Raw genomic sequence first — 19,580 nt, forward strand, 5'->3', positions numbered from 1 at the left:
CAAGTATTCTAGAGCAAGTATTTAATAAGATGCAACTCCCAGTTTTGGAGTGGGGATGGGATTGGGTCATATCCCAGGTGCTAGGGGCTACTCCTAGTTTTGAGGTCAGGGGTCAGGGGTCCCTCCTGGTGCTGCCAGAAATTCAAATGGGGGTAACATCCAAGGCAAGCACCCTGTACTTACCTCTTTGGCCTCATGATTTTTATTATTTTTTTTATTCAGAATTTTCTTTTTTTTTAAAATTGAATCACCATGAGATACAGCTATGAAGCTTTTATATTTGAGTTCAGTCATACAATGATCGAACACCCATCCCTCCACCAGTGCACATTTTTCACCACCAAAGTCTTCAGTATCCTTCCCCCAGTTCCCACCCGTCCCCCTGTTTCCCTCTTACTCTCAGGCAATTTCCCTCTTACTCTTGCCCTTTGGGCATTATGGTTTGCAATACAGACACTGAGAGGCCATCACGTTTGGTCCTATATCTACTTTCAGCACACATCTCCCCTCCCGAATGATCCCTCCACCCATCACTGACTCAGTGATCCCTTCTCTATCCCAGCCGTCTTCTCCCCCAGCTCACGGAGGCATGGCCTCTTGATTTTTTTTTAAATTTTTGCTTTTTGGGTCACACCCGGCAATGCACAGGGGTCATTTCTGGCTCATGCACTCAGGAATTACCCCTGGCGGTGCTCAGGGGACCATATGGGATGCTGGGATTCGAACCCGGGTCGGCCGCGTGCAAGGCAAATGCCTTACCCTCTGTGTTATCGCTCCAGCCCCGGCCTCTTGATTGTAATACATTTTATTTATTTATTTATTTATTTATTTACTTGCTTGTTTCTTTTGGGGGCCATCCCCCGCGGTGCTCAGATACCTCTCTGGCCTTGGGAGGGCGTCAGGGCACAGTGAGCAGTGCTCAGGAATTTTACCCTGCCCACTGAGCACCAGACGAGCGCTTTCCAAAGTCTGTCCCGTCTTTCCGGTCCAATAGTTATGCACTTTCCTAATCCCTCAAAGCACACCTGCCTGCAAGACCAAGTCCGGGGAGGAGAGGCGGGAAGAGGCGGGGATGAGCGGCAGGGGGGGCGGCGACCTGAGCCGGCAACCCGGGCCCGCCCAGGGCTGCAGTTCACCCTCCCGCCGCAGGGGGCGCGCGAGGCGCCGGCGCGGAAGCGGCCGCCGCTCTCCCCGGAAGCGCCGCGCGCGCTCCCACAATGCACTCTGTGTCAACACGGCGCGGGGCGCGGCGCGCGGGGGGCCGGGGCGCCCAGCGACGGGCTCGCAGCTGAGGGCGGCGGCGGCGGCGGCGGCGGCGGCAGCCATGGCGGAGGCGGCGCCGGCACGGGTGAGCGGCGGCGGGGCCTGCGGGGCGGGGCTCCCGGGCCGCGCGCGCGACCCCCGCGACCCCCCCCCCGGCGGCGCGCGGGGCCGCGGGACTCGGCGGCCGTGGGGCGCCCCCCGCCCCCTCAGCGCCGCCCCGCGCCGCCCCCGCTGTCGGGGACCCGCGGGGCGGGCCGGGTGGGCCCCGGGCGCTCGGGAAGTTCCTGCCTGGGCCCGGGCCCCCCAGGCCGCGGCTCCTTCGCTGGTGCGAGCGTTTGCTGTGGGGGGGGGTGCAGTTGCTGGGATTGGGGTTTGGTTCTTTGTGTTTGTGTTTTTGGGGGCCACCCCAGGCTCTGCGCTCCGGGATCCCCCCTGGCGGCGCCCGGCGGGCCGTGCGGGATGCCGGGGTTCGACCCCGGGCCCCGCGCCCCGCCGGCCGCGCTGGCGCTCCAGCCCCGGGCTTGTTCGGGCCGCACCGCTGCTCCCCGCGCGGGGCCTGCCGCCAGCCTGCCCAGCGCCGGTTCCTGTTCATCTTTTCCTTTTTGGGCCACACCCGGCGATGCTCAGGGCTCGCTCCCGGCTCTGCACTCGGGAATTACCCCTGGCGGGGCTCGGGGGCCCATGGGGGATGCTGGGACTCGAACCCCGGCCGGCCGCAGTGCCAGGCGCACGCCCTCCCCGCAGTGCTATCGCTCCAGCCCCTGTTTATCTCGTGGGCAGTTACTAGAGCCTGTTTGGGGGGCGGGGCGGGCCCTGCCGGGCTGCGCACGGGAGCACCCCGGGGTGCAGACGCCTTTACCCGCTGCTGGTCCCCTGCACCGCCTTTTTCACGCTCTGCTTTCGGGTTCCGGTGGAGCCGCGCCCCCCGTGGCGCTCGGGCCGGCCCCGGGCTCGCGTGGGCAGGGGCGTGGGCAGGGGCACGGGGGCCGCGGGAGGGAGAGCGGGGAGCAGTGCTCGCTCTCTCCGCGAAGGTCGGCTGTCCTCGCTGCCCCTGGGCCGAGGCTGCGGTGTCCGGGTGGGCGCGGGCCTGCCCGACCCCTCCCCCAAGCGCAGCTCCCCGGGAGGGACTTAGGCTCTTCTCCCGGGGCACTCTGCAGTGCTCCGGGGCGCGTCTCTCCGCAGGTGAGAACTGGCGCCGTGCCTGTGGAAGGCGGGTAGGGGCAGGGGGCAGTGGTGTCTTTCTGGCCGGGTCTCCTGCCGCCCGGGACGTCTCTTAGTTGGCTCTTAGTTGGGAATTGACTCGTGTATCTTTCTTTTGGGGACTTGGGGCTGCACCCAGCCGTGCCCAGGGCTCACTCCTGGTGTGTGCAGGGGAGTGGGAGCCGGCTGGGTGAGTGCCAGGCAGCTCACTGCCGTGCGATGGCTCCGGCCCCTCAAGCCGGGGGCTCCGGGGTGCGGGAGTTGGCTCGCTCGCCTTGCTGGTGGCCAGCCCGGCTCTGTCCCTTGGCACAGCCAGGAGTCACCCTGGAGCACCGCCACAAGTAGCGTCCTCTTGGCGGTGCAGGGCAGGAGATAGGTGCACGTTGGAGGCCACCCCGACACCCGTGTTGGCATCTCCCCCGGAAACGTCGACTGCTCAACGGTTAGAAATAATAGGCAACACCATAGAAATCGCCAGAGGCATCTTTTTTTAAAATTTTCTTCTTTTTGGGGGGGTCTCACCTGGTGATGCACAGGGGTCACTCCTGGCTCTGCACTCAGGAATCACTCCTGGCGGTGCTCAGGGGACCATATGGGATGCTGGGAATCGAATCTGGGTCGGCCACGTGCAAGGCAAACACCCTCCCCGCTGTGCTATCACTCTAGCCCCTAAATTTCAGTTTCTTAAGGTCGTTCTCATTAGTTGATTACATTCACCAACACCAATCCCACCACCATTATTTTGAGGTTCATTTGTGAGTCTCTGTATCAAGGCTGGTGGCGTACTTAAATATAGCCCAGAGGCAGTCCGTGGGCGTGACAGCCAGGACCCCAGGGCTGGGGAGACAGGAAGGGATGAACTGCCTCCGTGACATGTGGCTGGCGTCTTTAGACCCTGGTCCTGGGTACCTGGTTTTTCTGCAGAAGGTTTGTGGCCACCAGGGGCCCATCTGGGGTGGGCGGAGCTGGGCACCCGCTCCGTCTGAGGTGCCCGGTGACAGTGGCTCGCCATGGTGTCCAGAGAGAGCTCGGGCGAGCTGCTGTCGTCCGGGATTCACTGCTGCCTCTCCAGAGGAATCTTGATTTCACTGAGACCTCAGATGATTCTTATATGTAAAGTCCACGATAAATGAATCCACAGTAAGAAATTTCCGAAGAATAAAAACTATGGGAAAGGACCCGAGAGATAATGATGGGGCCGGGGGGTGTGACTCAGTGACAGAGCCACGGAGCCTGCGGTTCAGCCCCTGGCACTGTCCAGCACCCCCACCCAGTTCCGGGACTGTTAGGTCACGTGCGCTGCAGACAGGTGTGTCTGTCTGTCTGTCTGTGTGCGCTGAGTGTGGTGAGTCACTTCGGCAGTGGTAATGCAGGGAGTGGCAGGGCAGGAGGCCAGGAAGGTGATCGAGGTCCTAGCTGCTTAAAATTGGGTCATGACCTCAAATGGGGTCATTTTTTAACTTTTTAAAATTTTGGCATTGTCTCTTTTTAACCATTTATTTACATTTTTATATTGTTAGTTAAAGATCTTTTCTTTGGGGTCTTCACATTTAAACTGAGGCCTAAGTTAAGCGAAGGTGCAAGCATAAAGCAGTAATTTAATTCAGGCAGAGAGCTAGCACAAAGGTCCTGTGACAGTTTCAGTGGATTTTTTTTTTTTTAAATCACTGAGATTGAAAAAACAAAGCTTTCATAATTGAGTTTCAGGCATAGAATGATCGTGTTTTAATGGGTTTAAAATGGCAAGGGTCTAAGAAGCTCTCAAAAAGGAACCCTTAAATTTTTTTTTTTCTTTTTGGGTCACACCCGGCGATGCTCAGGGGTTACTCCTGGCTCATGCACTCTGGAATTACTCCTGGCAGTGCTCAGGGGACCATATGGGATGCTGGGATTCGAACCCAGCTTGGCCGCGTGCAAGGCAAACGCCCTCCCCGCTGTGCTGTCGCTCCAGCCCTGGAATCCTTAGCTTTTTAAATTTCTTTTTAATTTTTTTTTTCTTTTTGGGTCACACCCGGCGATGCACAGGGGTTATTCCTGGTTCTACACTCAGGAATTACTCCTGGCGGTGCTCAGGGGACCATATGGGATGCTGGGATTCGAACCCGGGTCAGCTGAGTGCAAGGCAAACGCCCTACCCGCTGTGCTATCGCTCCAGCCCTCTTTTTAAATTTTTTTTAAAAATTTAAATTTTAAAATTAAAAAATTTAGTACAGTTCGTAGTACAGTTGTGTCAGGCATTAACTCCCGACACCAGTCCCACCACCGGTGCCACCTTCCCTCCACCAGGGACCCCAGTTTCACACCCGCCACCCCAGGGCGCCCCCTAAGCAGGCACCAAGTCATTTACTTCAGATATTTGTTACAAGGCCAAGGCCAGTGGAATCACTTAGATCAGTAAAAGTCGATGTGTGGTCATTGCGCTCTCACAGTGCTGTTACTGAAGTCCGTGCCTGAGGATGGACTCAGCTATTAGTGCTCCTTGAGCCCTCTGTGTCACTGGTTTTGCTCACTGAGCTTGGTGGGCCTGTGCGCAGCTTTCCCGTCAGCGGAGCCGTGACCCGCTGGGCTGACGCTGTGTGAGGTTGGCGGCAGGTGGCTGCGCTGTGCAGGTTGCGGTGCTAGGGACCGAGCCAGTCTTGGCTGCACGCATGCAGGGAGCAGTCAACCTTTGTCCTGTGGCGCTGGCCCTGAAATGATCTCCTTAGGATGTGTAATCAGCTACCAGTTTGTGTATCTGTTCCATAGCTACGTTTCTGGGGTTGTGCAAAAGTTTCTCAATTACAAAGTGACAATGAGAAGCTGTAGAGACAGTACAGGAAATAGGGCTTGTACACCGCCGGCCAGGGTTCAACGAACCACAGTTCCCCGGATGATTCCTGAGTGCAGAGCCAGGAACCAGCCCTGAGCACCAGTGGGGTGGCCTCAAAACCAAAACAAATAAATCACATTAAAAGGGGCCATGAATTGAAAGGTTTAAGAAGCCTGCTCTAGGCTATCAAAATGAATTAGAGGATTTCCTATTTATTTTTTTATTTTTATTCTTTCAGTGTAGGAGAACTGCTATTTATTCAGCTATGGATTAAGCTGATTGAAGTGGGCATGAACTCCACATTACTTTTTATTTAAAAAAATTTTTTTTAATTGACTATCTGTGAGATGGACCATGACAAAGCTGTTTATAATTAGGTTTCAGCCACACAGTGACCCAGCACCCATCCCTTCACCAGAGCACATCTCCCACCACCAGTGTCCCCCGTTTCCCTTCCACCCTCCCCTAACACTTCACCCCGCCTCTGTGGGAGACACTTTCCTTCTTGCTCTCTCTCTCTCCTTTTCCTTTTGTGCATTTCGGTTTGAGTATAGTGCTAAGAGGTCATGGTGTGTGTTCAGGGCATTCAATGTTTTTATCGGGACAGTAAGGCTGGAGTAGCTTTTTAGCTGGGTGGCAGCCTTGGAATGTGGATGTGACTGCCGAGGCTTGCGGAAGTGAGGGAGACGGGGGAGGTAACCCACGCTGACCCGAGAAGCCTGGGGATTTCAGTCATAAAACCTGCATACCCGAATTTTCAGCAGATGATGTCTCAGTAGGGTCCGACCTAGGACAGTGGAGTCAGGCCAGCATTATGACAGCAATTTTGGATTATGGGAGGAAGCAGCTACCTACCAGGGACTCTGCTGGGGTGGGCACAGGCTGATCCGGCCCCCTCTGATTGATCCGGGTCTGTTCAGCCATGCACAGGTCCAAGATTAACTGCAGCTCTTGGTCTTTTTCGGGATTTATTTCTCTGGAACCAGGCCAGTAGAAGGGCTGACATGAGAGAGCTGGAGTTAGTTCGTGGGGTGACTGCCAGTGCTTCCGGGAGTATCGGGAGGTGGGGGAGGTAGCCCACCCCAACTGCGAGAAAGCTTGGAGGTTTCAGTCACAAACCCGCATACCAGAGTTTTCAGCAGATTATGTCTTGGTGAGGTCCCTCCTGAAACAGTGGAGTCAGGCTGGGTGTGTGGCGGCGATCTTGGATTGTGGGGGCAAACGGCTGTGAGGGGCTCTGGGAGGGCAGTCGGTTAGCCCGACCCCTCCAATTTACCTAGGTGTGTTCAGCCATGCGGGGGGTCCCAAGATTAACTGCAGCTTTTGATCTCTCTCGAGACTTATTTATGGGTCTCTGAGAAAAGGCCGATCAATGAGCTTGTATAGCTGAGCCGGAGGTGGTTTGTGGGCGTGGCTCCCACATACCTAACTTTGGGCCTTTTAATTTTGTGGTAAACTTGGTCCCAAGTTGTTGGGGTCTAGCCAGAGGCACAGTGGCAATTGTGGGTGTATCAGGAAGCCTGACGGCACCATCGGGCTGCTGATGCACTCGCCCCACAGGTACAGATCGACCTGCTGGCGGCACCATAACCCCCCCTTTTTTTTTTTTTCTTTTTGGGTCACACCCGGTGATGCTCAGGGGTTACTCCTGGCTCTGCACTCAGGAATTACCCCTGGCAGTACTCAGGGGACCATATGGGATGCTGGGAATTGAACCCGGGTTGGCCGAGTGCAAGGCAAATCCCCTACCTGCTGTGCTATTGCTCCAGCCCCTCATATTTATTTTTAAGTTTAGGTTAGTTTTTGGGCCATACCCAGTGGTGTTCATGGACAACTCCTAACTCTTTTTTTTTTTTTCTTTTTTGGGTCACACCCGGCCATGCACAGGGCTTACTCCTGGCTCTGCACTCAGGAATCACTCCTGATGGTGCTCAGGGGACCATATGGGATGCTGGGAATTGAACTCGGGTGGGCTGCGTGCAAGGCAAATGCCCTCCCTGCTATTGCTCCAGCCTCTACTCCTAACTTTTTTTTTTCAAGGAAATTTTCTAAGAGGTTTTTTTGTTTTTTTTTTTTTAATTGAATCACTGTGAGATAGTTACAAGATAGTTACAAGCTTTCAGGTTTGGGTTACAATCACACCCATCCTTCCATCAGTGCACATTCCCCACTACCAATACCCCCCCTTTCCCACCCTCCCCCTGCCTCCATGGCAGACAATATTCTCCATACTCTCTCTCTACTTTTGGGCATTATGGCTCGCAACACAGACACGGTGACCCCTGGTGCTGTTTGGGGACTATATATGATGCAGGGACCAAATTGGGGTCCATTGCATGCAAGGCAAAGCCTTTAACCCCCGTCCTGAGATTTCAAAATTTTATTTATTTCGGGGCTGGAGCGATAGCACAGCAGGTAGGGCGTGTGCCTTACACTCGTCCCACCCAGGTTTGAGTCCCAGCATCCCATATGGTCCCCTGAGCACCATCAGGAGTGATTCCTGAGTGCATGAACCAGGAGTAACCCCTGTGCATCACCGAGTGTGACCCAAAAAAAAAAATTATTTCTGTGTTTTGGAATACATCCAAATATGCTCAGGGCTCAGACCTGGCTCTGTGCTCAGGAGTCACTCCTAAGATGTGCTTGGGGGACCCTGTGGGTTGATGGGGATTGAGCCTGGGTTGGCCGAGTGCAAGGTTAGCTCCTTAGTTTACCCTCCTCTGCCAGAGACACACATTCACATACAAACAAAATCTGTACTGGAGACCGTTTTTGGGAGGGAGACCATGCTCACGTGTGTGCGTGTGCGTGTGCCTGGCAGGGCTTGGAGACCCGTGGGGTACCAGGGATTGAACCCATGCTGGCTGCGTGTAAGGCAAGCGCCCTGCCCACTGTCTTTCCTCTCTGGCCCCAGTAAACTAGTCTTAGTTAGAAAACTCTAAGGAGAGGGGCCAAGGGCAATAACGCAGCAGGTAAGGTGCTTGCCTTGCACACGGCTGACCCATGTCCAACCTCCTACACCCTTTACGGTCCCCCGAGCTTGCCAGGGGCAGTTTCTGATGCAGACCCAGGAGTCAGCCCTGAGCACTGCCACGTGTTGCCTCAAAACTGGTTTAAAACAGAAAAGAAAAATGAGAGTGTGCGGGAAAGGGAGAGTGTGCGCGTCTGCTGCAGTTTACTTTCCTCCTGGCTCCTCGCCAAGCGTGCAGGCCGCACATTGGAGCCGGAGGGCAGTGGGGGGGGGCCGGCCCTGCTGGGAGTGATCCCTGAGCACCGCTGTGTGTGGCCCCCAACAGAAGCGGCTCCCGCCAGGAAGCTGGTTCCTCGTGGCTCACTGATCCCGTGGCGGGCCACGTGGCTTCTTGGTTGCAAGGAGCCAGAGAGAGGAAGCAGGAATGGCCACCGTGAGGCCACACCCAGCGGTGCTCAGGGCTCTCCTGCTGGGCCCAGGGACCCTGGCGTGCCGGGGGTTGCGCTTTGCTCTGCCGTGTGCTACTCGAACGTCCTGTCTCCTGTAGGACACTCTGCCTCGTGCTTGCTGGCGTTTGAGACAGCACGTGCTGCCAGTGACAGTACTGCAGGGGGCACTTGCCTTGCGGGCAGGTGACCTGGGTTCCGTCCCCTGCACCCCGCATAGTTCCCCGACAGCTGCCAGGAGGGATCCCTGAGCACTGCCACGTGTGGCACAAAAGAACAGACACGGGCGCAGGAGTGGGGAGGGCGTTGGCCTTGCACACTGCTGACTGGGCTCAGTCCCCGGCGCCCCATATGGTTCCCCGAGCACCGTCACTCAGCACTGAGTGCAGAGCCAGGAGTGACCCCCAAAGCGGGGGGAACAACTGGAGACAGTACGTGTGTGCTGCTGGGCTCAGAGGCTGCTGCAGGCCTGGGGTTGGAAGCTCAAGGCCGGCGCTTTCCCGGGCTGCGCGGACAGGCCATGCTGTGAGAGGTGCCAGGACGCGTGGGAGCACCGGTCACTGCTGGCTTCTCTGTGCCGCCCCGCCCCCAGCCGCGAGTGTGCGGGGATGAGGGAAGGAGGGAGGCAGCCTCGGGGCTGCGAGCCGAGGGACGACAGCACTGGCATTTGGGGGGCATCTGGCAGGGGGCGCGGCAGCCCCGGTGCTTCAGACGGGCGGCCCGTGGGAGCGGGAGTAGACAGCACACGGCGAGCTAGGAGCCAGCCAGAGTGCTTGCGTTTGGTTGAAACTGAAAAGCGTTCCGGAAGGACTCTTGCATTCCAACAGCTCGTGGCTGGCTGTGCTGGCTTACATGGTTTGTGTTCCTGTTCCTCGGTGTCGTTCTGGTGTGTGTGTGTGTGTGTGTGTGTGTGTGTGTGTGTGTGTGTGTGTGTGTGTGTGTGTGTGTGCGCGCGCCTGTAAGACAGTGTCCCAGTGCGAAAGCCCAACCTTTGCAGAGAAGTTCAGACCAGATAGATCAAACTGCAGTGTCTCCCAAAGCAAAGCGGCCCGTCTCCCAGGGGGCGGGGGGGCTCTGCTCTCAGGTGACGGGGGGGCGTCTGGCTGGCTTCAGAGGACGATTGCCAGGGTGGCCTGCCCCTCACCGCCCTTGGCATCTGGCTCCCCAGCACAGGAGGAAGCGCCGCGCCACCCCTCTGCCTTCTTCCTCGCCGTCCCCACCGGCCACAGAGAAGAGCCCCTATTTCCAGACCTCCGAGATCTCGCTCTGGACCGTGGTGGCCGCCGTGCAGGCCGTGGAGAGGAAGGTGGAGGCGCAGGCGGCCCGGCTGCAGAGGCTGGAGGGCCGCGCGGGCAGCGCCGAGAAGAAGCTGGCGGACTGCGAGAAGACGGCGGCCGCGCTGGGCCACCAGCTGGAGGGCAAGTGGGCGGTGCTGGGCACCCTGCTGCAGGAGTACGGGCTGCTGCAGCGGCGCCTGGAGAACATGGAGAACCTGCTGCGGAACCGCAACTTCTGGGTGCTGCGCCTGCCGCCCGGCAGCAAGGGCGAGACCCCCAAGGTAGCGCCCCCGAGGAGTCGGTGCTGTGCGGCCCCTCGAACCCAGCCTCTTCCCTGGGCTCGAGGCTGCTGCTGCTCCCGCGCGGCTGACGCGCCCTGTGCCGTTTGCGCTTCCAGGCGTCCCGGTCCCTGGACGACGACGGGCTGTGCTTCTCCGAGCAGGAGTGGGAGAACCTGGAGGACTGGCAGAAGGAGCTGTACAGGAACGTCATGAACAGCAGCTACGAGACGCTGGTGTCCCTGAGTAAGTCGCACGCTCCCGGGGACCCGGTGCCGCCCAATTCCGGTCGACTCTGCGTGGATCCCCGTTGGCTGGCGTCCCTTTGAGAAGGGGACCCCTGGGGAAGTGTCACTCTGTGCTCTTTTCTGCGGTTTTGGTTTGTCTTTGGGCCACACTGGGTGGTTCTCGGGATCACTCCTGGCTCTGTGCTCAGGGGTCACTCCCAGCCCTCCCCGTGCGTCCCGGGCCTTGCCCCGGGGCTACCTCTCAGCCCAGGAGGCAGCTCTCGATGCCGTCTCGGGTGTAGGTGTCATCAGATGCCAATACCGCGTCGCCGACCCACGCTGTTGTTCGTACCTCAGACTGTTGACGTGAATCCTTGTTTCCCGGCAGGCATGAGGCTGCCACAGCGACTCACCAGGTTTTCTCACATGTGCCTTCGGTGAGGCCCAGCCGTTGCGGTGTCAGTGCTGTGCTGTGGCTGTAAGACACCGTAAGGCTTCCACGTTACACACACGCTGTGGGGAGACAGAACCCTTTAGCCCTGGCTCCATTTGTCAGATGGTGTTCAGTGTAGACTGCGTGGCTCGCAGTGTGAGCCCTGGGCCTGACCCCCGACAGCCTAAATAAGTAAACTAGTAATGAGTAGTGAAAATAGATACGTGGGACCGGGGGATGGCTCAGTCACTAGGCTGGAGCCTGTGGAGGAACAGCCCAGCGGGGAGGGTGTTTGCCTTGCACTCAGCCAACTGGAGATCAGTCCCCGGCTTCCCAGATGGTCCCCTGAGCTCTGCCAAGAGCAGTTCCTGAGCACGGTATGACTCCAGAACAAAAAACAACAGTCATGAAAAGGGGGCGCCTGGGGTTCTGTCCCTGCACCTCCTGGTCGCCTGAGCAGCACCTGTCAGTCCAGGAGTCCCCCTCCCCCCCCCCCCCCCCCGCACACACACACTTTACTTTGTAAATGAAAGTAATAAAACCTGTGACTCCTGAAGGCCTTGGACATCAGCTAGCAAATGCATCTTTCCAGCTGATCTGTTTCTAATTGTCGCAAACCTCCCGGAGAAAGTGACGGGAATAGGGGCTACAGTGGGCTCAAGCACATCGGGTGCACATCACTCTTGCTTGCTTGTGACCCACCCGGCTTCCATCCTCGGCATTCCCTGTGGTCCCCTGAGCATCGTCATGAGTGATTCCTGGGTGCAGGGCCAGGAGGAACCCCAGAGCATTGCTGGGTGCAGCCTAAAAAAACAAAAAAGGGGAATGGAAATAGGGAAGTGTCCCTGTGTCTGTCTGATCCCAACCCCTGGGTCGGGCAGCGGGCCCCCCTGCAGAGCCCTGACGGCCTGCGCTCACCCTGTGTTCCCCCCAGAGGTGCTGGGCCAGTCGGACGGAGAGGCGGAGCTGGAGACAGAGATGCTGGGCAGCCTGGAGGAGGACGGGCTTGCTGGTGACCACCCAGGTGAGAGGCTCCAGAATATTCCACCCTCCCACTCCCCACACCCTCACTCCCTGCGGCCCTTGGGAGCTTCTGCAGCACGGAGCAGTCTCCGATTCAAGTCCCCTCACCTGCATCTCGCTGTCCCGGGCGCCCCACGACACCTGCGAATTCCGAGTGGCGCGAGTTCGTTGAGTCGCTGGAGTCCGTCAGCCCCGTGCAGCAGGCTGGCCAGAGTCACAGCGCCTCTTTCCCACACTCAGATCAGCGTGCTGTTAGTGGTGTCCTTTCACAGAGGTTGGCTCTGGGACAGAGTTGGCGTGCTACCGCCCCTCACGGAGCTCTGCAGTAAGGCTGCCGGGGCTGGAGAGATGGTACAGTGGGGACGGCGCTGGTCTCGCGTACAGCTGACCCGGGTTCGAGCCCCGCCATCCCAGATGGTGCCCCGAGCACCACCAGGAGTGATTCCTCAGTGCAGAGCCAGGAGTTACCCCTGAGCACTGCTGGGTGTGGCCCCCAAAGCAAAGCAAACAAGAAGAAGAATGGGGGTTTCCAGTACCCCTCCCTGAGACGAGGTTGAGGGTCCGTTCTTGGAGCCGCCCGTCTCCTGCCCTCCAGACTGCTGCTTCCCTCTCTGCCGGGCTCGGGCGCGGCTGCAGGGGTGGGGAGTGACGCTGGTGCCCCTCTTGTCCCGCAGTGGAGGGTGTGATGATCAAGCAGGAGCTGCAGTACCTGCAGGAGGGCGCCGGCGAGCTGCCCGCGGAGCTGTCGGGCGTGGCGGAGGAGCAGCTGTTCCTGGGCCCCGAGCAGGCCGAGCTGTGGGACGGCGCGGCCGACGCTGCCCTCCTGGAGTCGGGCCCTGGGGACGCCGGCCTCGAGGAGCCTGGTGAGGGAAGCACGGACCCCGGCCTCGGCAGGACTCCGGGCTCCCCGGCGCAGAAGGCGGCCCGGCCCCCGCAGCCGGGCCAGGAGCCGAGAAGGGGCCCCTCCCGCGCCTACACCTGTGCCGAGTGCGACGCCAGCTTCCGCTCCAAGCAGCAGCTGGCCGCACACCTGCGGACCCACTCGGGCTGGGAGGCGGGCGAGGCCCCGCAGCCCCCCGAGAGCTTGCGGCCCCGGCCGCGGCTCAAGCCCCAGGCCAAGAAGGCGAGGCTGCAGTGCGCCGTGTGCCAGCGGGCCTTCAGCTGCAAGGTGAGCCTGGCCGCCCACCAGCGCTGCCATGCCCAGGAGGGCGCGGGCGCGCCCCGCGTGCAGGAGCGCTTCTCCCCCAACAGCCTGGTGGCCCTGCCCGGCCACATCCCCTGGCGCAAGAGCCGCAGCTCCCTCATCTGCGGCTACTGCGGCAAGAGCTTCAGCCACCCGTCGGACCTGGTGCGGCACCAGCGCATCCACACGGGCGAGCGGCCGTACCGCTGCCCCGAGTGCGAGAAGAGCTTCGTGCAGAAGCAGCACCTGCTGCAGCACCAGAAGATCCACCAGCGGGAGCGCGGCCGGGCGCCCCCCGAGCCCGCTCGGGCCAACGGCCTGCTCTAAGGGCGCCAGCCCCTCGCCCTGGGGTGGGGGCGGAGGGGCTGGCGCTGGTCCCCCCCAGAGACTGCAGGGCCGCTGTCCCCTGCCCCGCCCGCCTCTTCACCCTGCCGGGGCGGAGTCGGGGAAGCGGCTCCCGCCCCCCCGGCGGCCGATTCTGTTAGTGACTAGTAGGAGTAATTTAAGTGGACTGCTGGCCCCGCTCCGAAGAGCCATTTTTGGAATTAGCTTCCAGTCGACCAGTGGAGTCCGCGCCCCGTGTCTTAAATTCGCTGTCGCAGATGTTCCTAGCACGGGACCAGGCCTGCCCTCTAGGAGGGCATCGTTCTCGGGGCTCTTTCAGCCCGCTCACGCTGAGGCCCGAGCCTGGGGGGCTGGGCTGGCTCCCTCGGGTGGGGGCCCACAGGGGGCTAACAGGATCAAAACGACGGAGAGGAAGGGGTGGGGTTGCCCCCCCCCCGCCCCGCCCCGCTCAGCACAGAGGAAACAGCTGCCGGTCCTGGGGGTCCGGGAGCAGCTCGGCGACACGGTGCTCGGGTTGTCCAGTGCTTATGCGAGCCCTGCCCTCATCTGGGGCTGCCTGTTCTCGAGACACTGGCCTCGGGTGCTGACCGCCTGGGGAGGTGGGAGTGGCTCCTGGGCCCTGGATGTGTCCCCTCTGGTCATTTGCAGTTGCCTAGAATAAAACCCGCTACTTGCACACAAGGTGTTCGTGTTGGGGGTCTGTGTCCGTAGCGCGAGGATACGGCCGCGCTGTCCAGAGACGCGCAGCAGCGAGGGAGGAGACTGGCCATGCTCGCGGCAGGTGTGGATTGATCCCCGGCACCCCATGTGGTCCCCTGAGCACCAGGTGAGCCCCCAAGCCCCGAAAATCCTGGTTCCTCAGAAGCGTAAGTATGTGTTTGAGACGGGCAAAGTGTCGAGCAGCCGAACTGTGTATACAGCTCAAGGAAGACGTGCCAAACCGTCAGATGAGAACACGGGCTTCTCTGGAGGAGAAAGGACCCCACTGCGAGCCAGGACTGTCTGTGAGCCCCGGGCCGAGAGCCCGCCTCCGTCTGCGGTGCTGAGAGAAGCTGGCACCTCCATGGGCCCGGGGTTAGTGCCGGCGAGACACCACACCCTGATACTTGGCACCGAAGTGCCAGGTCCTGGCTTCTCCCAATTCGGGACCCCACCTCAGCGCCTTGCATCACCCTGGAGTGCCTGTCGTTACCCCACCCCCCGGCTCAGACCTCTTACTGAGATCGCCCCTTCATTTCTTCATGCACAGTGGTGCTCAGGGCTGACTCCTGAGATCACTCCTGGTGGGGCCAAGGGGTCCATCTGGGGTGCTGGGACGGAACATGAGTGCCTCATGCTCCAGCCCCAGGTACCGTTGCAGAGTGCTGTTGTCTTCGCTAGAGTTGACCTGGCAACACCCATTTTCCTGTGCTGTCCACTGCCCAGCCCTTCCTTGGACCCACACACGGTCCACCCCGTGTCCATAGAGTGTTCACTCACAGACGTTGTGTGTAGGGTCTACGCAGCAGTGCTGTGAACCCAGATCCTGCCCTTGGGCGTTGGGCCTTTTTGTTTGTTTGTTTGTTTCTGGGATACCCCCGGCGATGCTCAGGGGTTGCTCCTCGTTCTGCACTCAGGAATTACTCCTGGCAGTGCTCTGGGGACCATATGGGATGCCGGGTCAGCTGCATGCGAGGCAGATGCCCCACCTGCTGTACCACCGCTCCAGCCCCGGCCTTGGGGCTTTTAAGTGACAGACTAAAACTGAGAGTATTCTAGTTAGATGGGTCCATTGGCGGGGGGGGGGGAGAGCTAGATAGGTTTTTTTTTGTGTTTCTTTTTGGGTCACACCCAGTGATGCTCAGGGGTTACTCCTGGCTCTGCATTCAGGAATTACTCCTGGCGTGCTTGGGGGACCATATGGGATGCTGGGTTTCGAACCCGGTTCAGCCGTGTGCAAGGCAGACGCCCTTCCTGCTGTCAGCCTGAGACTAGATAGGTTTTGAGTAGGACCTTTGGGAAGGGAAGGAGGACAGCCAGGTGCAGGACACATGGGAGCTTACAAAGAAATCATCGCTCTGCTCAGCTGGTGGGAGCCCTGCACAAAGGCAAGGGGGGCCGTGGGATGGGCGGGGGTGGGTCAGCCCGGGAGTGGGAGGGGGGGTGGGGAGGGATTTGGTTTTGTTGTTGTTTGGCGGCCACACCCGAGGCAGGCACTCAGGTTTTTTTTTTTTTCCTCTTTTTTTTTTTTTTTATATTGAATCACCGTGAGATAGTTACAAGCTTTCATGTTTGGGTTACAATCTCACAATGATCAAACACCCATCCCTCCACCAGTGCATGTTCCCCGTCACCAATGTCCCAGTAAACCCCCCTTTCCCACCCTCCCCCTGCCTCCATGGCATACAATATTCCCCATACTCTCTCTCTACTTTTGGACATTATGGTTTGCAATACAGGTACTGTGAGTCCCATGTAGATGCTTACAACACTTAGAGACTAGATCAACATATATCCTGGGATTTTTGGTGCCACCTGATGCTGTTCGTCTTGGGTTTTATCTCCCTTTGTAGATACTGACCTGTTGGTATGGGGTTGGGGGAGTTATACTGCAAATATCTATTTTTTTTTTGTGAAGTAACTTATAAAATTTTATTTATTTTTAATTTATTTTATTGAATCACCATGTGGAAAGATACAAAGTTCTCAGGCTTATGTCTCAGTTATACAATGCTCAAACATCCGTACTTTCACCAGTGCCCATATTCCACCACCAAAAAAAAAAAAAAAACAGTATACCTCCCACCCCCCCACCCCACCGCATAACTGATAAATTTAACTTCCTTTTCTCTTTACCTTGATTACATTCCATATTTGAACACAAAACTCACTATTGTTGTTGGAGTTTGAACACAGAACTCACTATTCTTGTTGGAATTTATCCCCCAAGAATACAGCCCTATTGACAAGGGAACATTTGATAATTAGTTTTCCACTGATGAGAATGAAGAGATATAAAGTCACGTGGCCGCAGTAGCGGCCTCGCGGTTTAGGATTTCTGTATTTTAGTAATTAAGTCCTGGGAGATTTAAGTTGGAAATTGAATCATTTCCCTTCCTGGAGCAGCATGGAGCAAAAGCTTAGTTCACAGTCTGGAGACATGGCTGCAAGCACTCGCTGGGACCCCAAGTAAAATAGCTGGCTCTGGATCCTGGTCGTTCAGCAGCAAAGTGGCTGTGCAAAGGCATGGCCACTCGGGTCAAATCTTGGCGGAGCTCAAACCGGCACTGGCCCCGGCCCGAGACTGGCGAGGCGCTCAGGTTACCCCTAGCTCTGCACTCAGTGATCTCCCCTGACAATGGGCTTGAAGGATCATATCAGGTGCTGAGAATTGAACCCAAGGCAGCCACATGCAAGGCAAGTGCCCTTCCCGCTCTACTATCACTCTGGCCTGGGTCTGGCATTTTATTGAGCCACAAGAAATGGATCGTTTCGAGCAGGAGTGTCCTGATCCCAGCCGTGGGAAGGGGAGTGCGCCAGGGTAGGGCTCGAGCCATAGCACAGCGGGGAGGGCATTTGCCTCGCACGCAGCTGACCCGGGTTTGATTCCCGGCATCCCATATGGTCCCCTGAGCACCGCCAGGAGTAATTCCTGAGCATCGCCAGGTGTGACCCAAAATGCAAAAAAAAAAAAAAAAAGATGGGCCGGGTGAGCAATATCTTAATGGGATGTTTCCTCGTCCTCACTCTCCAGGGCCCCCCTGCGGAGCACTGGTGAGTCTCACAGAGACGCTCTCTCCTCAGTGAATAAAACAGTACTGGGAAGTGGGAGAGGGGAGGACAGCGTCTGGGCCGGAGGACGCCCTGGAGGAGGCATCCAGGGACTGTGCTCTTCCTGAATCATAGTTCTGGTGTCTCCAGAGTTCCTGGGTCCTCTCCGGGAATTCCCTGGAGGCGCCTTTCCCAGGTAATCAGTCCACGGCCGGAGCAGCAGCACTGCGTCCTTGGGCTGACAGCGACCTGTCATCAACCTGGCTGAGAAACCTCCGGTGAGGCCCCACCCCCCCAAAAAAAAATCAAAAAAGAGAAAATCACAATAGACATGATTAAGGATGTAGGTAATCTTTCGAGGGGTGGGTCCACACCGTGCTCTGCACTCAGGACTCTCTCCTGGCAGTGTTTGGGGACCATATGGGATGCCAGGGGTTGAACCTGGAGCCTTGCCTAGCTTGGCATGCAGCCTGCCTAGGAAATGACACGTGGGCCGGAGCGGTGGTACAGTGGGGAGGGCGTTTGCCTTGCATGCTGCCTGACCTGGGTTCAGTCCTCGGCATCCCACATGATCCCCTGGCACCACCAGCAGTAGTGCCTGAGTGCAGAGGCAGGAGTGAGCCCTGAGCATCGCCGGGTATGACCGAAAAAAAAAAAAAAAGAAAAAAAAATGACATGCTGGGGTGGGGATTTGGGGTTGTTACCGAGAATTTTTTTGTTTTGTGTTGAGGCCACACCTGGCAGTGCTCAGGGGTTACTCAGGGACTCACTCCTGCCCGTGCTCTGGGGACCCTATAGGATGCCGGGGATCAAGCCCAGGTTGGCTGTGTGCCGAGGAAGTGCCCTCCTGCTGCGCTGAGGGCAGCTGTAAGACCAAGGCACGAGGCTGGGCCCGGGAGAGGAGAAGGTGGTTGCAACCCTGGAACTAGCTCCAGATGCCATTTCTGACTCCTTGTGCCGCTCAGTTTCGGCCACCCAGCAGCCTGCCAGGTGAGCAGGGGAGAGTGAAGACTGGACTCAACTCCTTTGTTGTTTTTTTTTTTTTTTTTTGCTTTTTGGGTCACACCTGGCAATGCACAGGGGTTACTCCTGGCTCTGCACTCAGGGATTACCCCTGGCGGTGCTCAGGGGATCATATGGGATGCTGGGACTTGAACCCGGGTTGGCTGTGTGCAAGGCAAACGCCCTACCCACTGTGCTATCACTCCAGCCCCTCAACTCCTTTGTTTTGGCAGGAGGATGCAGCAGCCACACCTGGTGGCGCTCAGGCATTACTGCTGGCTCTGCACTCGGGAATTACTTCTGGCCGGGACTATCTGGGGTGCGGGGGATCGAACCAGGCTCAGCTGTGTGCAAGGCAAACACCCTTCCCACAGTACTGTCGCTCCGGCATCAGAAACTCGATTTCTGAAAAACCAAGCCAGCAGTGAGAAATTATATTGTTTGCATACTCAATTTTTTTCTTTTCCAATCCAGACTCTCCTGTTTGCCCTGGACACCAGGCCATACACATATAGCCCGAAACCTGCGCAGGTTTAGTTAAGCGTAAGCAAGCAGGGGTGTAGTTGTTTAGACGGAAAGCGCTTCCTTCCGGGGACAGTCTAGGAGACTGCCCAGGGGCGGCACTGCATCTCAGCTCCAGCGTTCTGGGGGCCGGTCCCCAACACGACCCCTAATCATCGTTGTGTGTGGCCCCCAAACCAAACAAAAAAACTTTTGCTTAGAACATATATTTGGACAAAAAAAAAAAAAAAGGCACCTTTCACCCTTGCCCTTCCCCGCTTAAATATTGAGGGGGGAAATCCTGCAAAGTCGTTTCTTACGGGAAGAGTCTGCAGGGAAGGCAGGCACAGAAGGGGAGGGGTGGGGCTCGACGCGCCCCGCTCCATCCCGGGCATCACAGATGGTCCCGGGGCCACCAGGAGTCTTGAGCGTGTGTGTGTGTGTGTGTGTGTGTGAGAGAGAGAGAGAGAGACAGAGAGAGACAAAGACAGAGAGAGATTTGAGGCATCCAACAGGCAGGGGATGGTCCTCTGAGCACTGAGCACTGGCTGGAGGGAACCTTGGGCACAAGGAAGCCAGGAGGGAGGGACCCTCGGCCTGCTGGGCTAAAGCGACCCTCGGCCAGTCTATCGAGCGACTCCTGGGAACCGCCCCTGGGCCTGGGCTAGTCAGTCTGCAGCGCCGAGCCAGAGGTGCGGGTGCGGGGCAGCGGGCAGCCGGGGCCCCGCGGGAGGCAGCTCTCTGTCTCTCTGTCTCTCAGTCTCTGTCTCTGTCTCTGTGTCTCTGTCGCTGTCTCTTATGAAACAATTCCCCCCAGGGCCCTCTGTGTCCTCGCCTTCACCACCTAGCGGTCCCCTGCGGGCCCTGGGAGC

At 58.1% G+C, this 19,580-nt stretch overlaps 1 protein-coding gene across 1 annotated transcript; it reads left to right on the forward strand.

Moving 5' to 3' along the window:
* The first annotated feature begins 1,234 nt into the window (after nucleotides 1-1,234).
* On the forward strand, nucleotides 1,235-14,136 carry ZNF212 (zinc finger protein 212). The gene is made up of 5 exons (XM_055142491.1): nucleotides 1,235-1,348; nucleotides 9,858-10,247; nucleotides 10,364-10,490; nucleotides 11,839-11,928; nucleotides 12,602-14,136. The coding sequence occupies exons 1-5, from the start codon at nucleotides 1,325-1,327 to the stop codon at nucleotides 13,435-13,437; spliced, it is 1,467 nt and encodes a 488-aa protein (XP_054998466.1). The 5' UTR covers nucleotides 1,235-1,324; the 3' UTR covers nucleotides 13,438-14,136.
* Nucleotides 14,137-19,580: the final 5,444 nt, after the last annotated feature.

The sequence above is a fragment of the Sorex araneus genome, chromosome 1, assembly GCF_027595985.1.
Source record: "Sorex araneus isolate mSorAra2 chromosome 1, mSorAra2.pri, whole genome shotgun sequence".
NCBI lineage: Eukaryota > Metazoa > Chordata > Mammalia > Eulipotyphla > Soricidae > Sorex > Sorex araneus.

Coding starts and splice junctions, on each gene's coding strand:
- ZNF212 (XM_055142491.1), top strand. CDS start 1,325: ATGGCGGAGGCGGCGCCGGCACGG. Junction 10,491..11,838: donor CGAGACGCTGGTGTCCCTGA/GTAAGTCGCACG, acceptor TGTTCCCCCCAG/AGGTGCTGGGCCAGTCGGAC. Junction 11,929..12,601: donor GCTTGCTGGTGACCACCCAG/GTGAGAGGCTCC, acceptor CTTGTCCCGCAG/TGGAGGGTGTGATGATCAAG.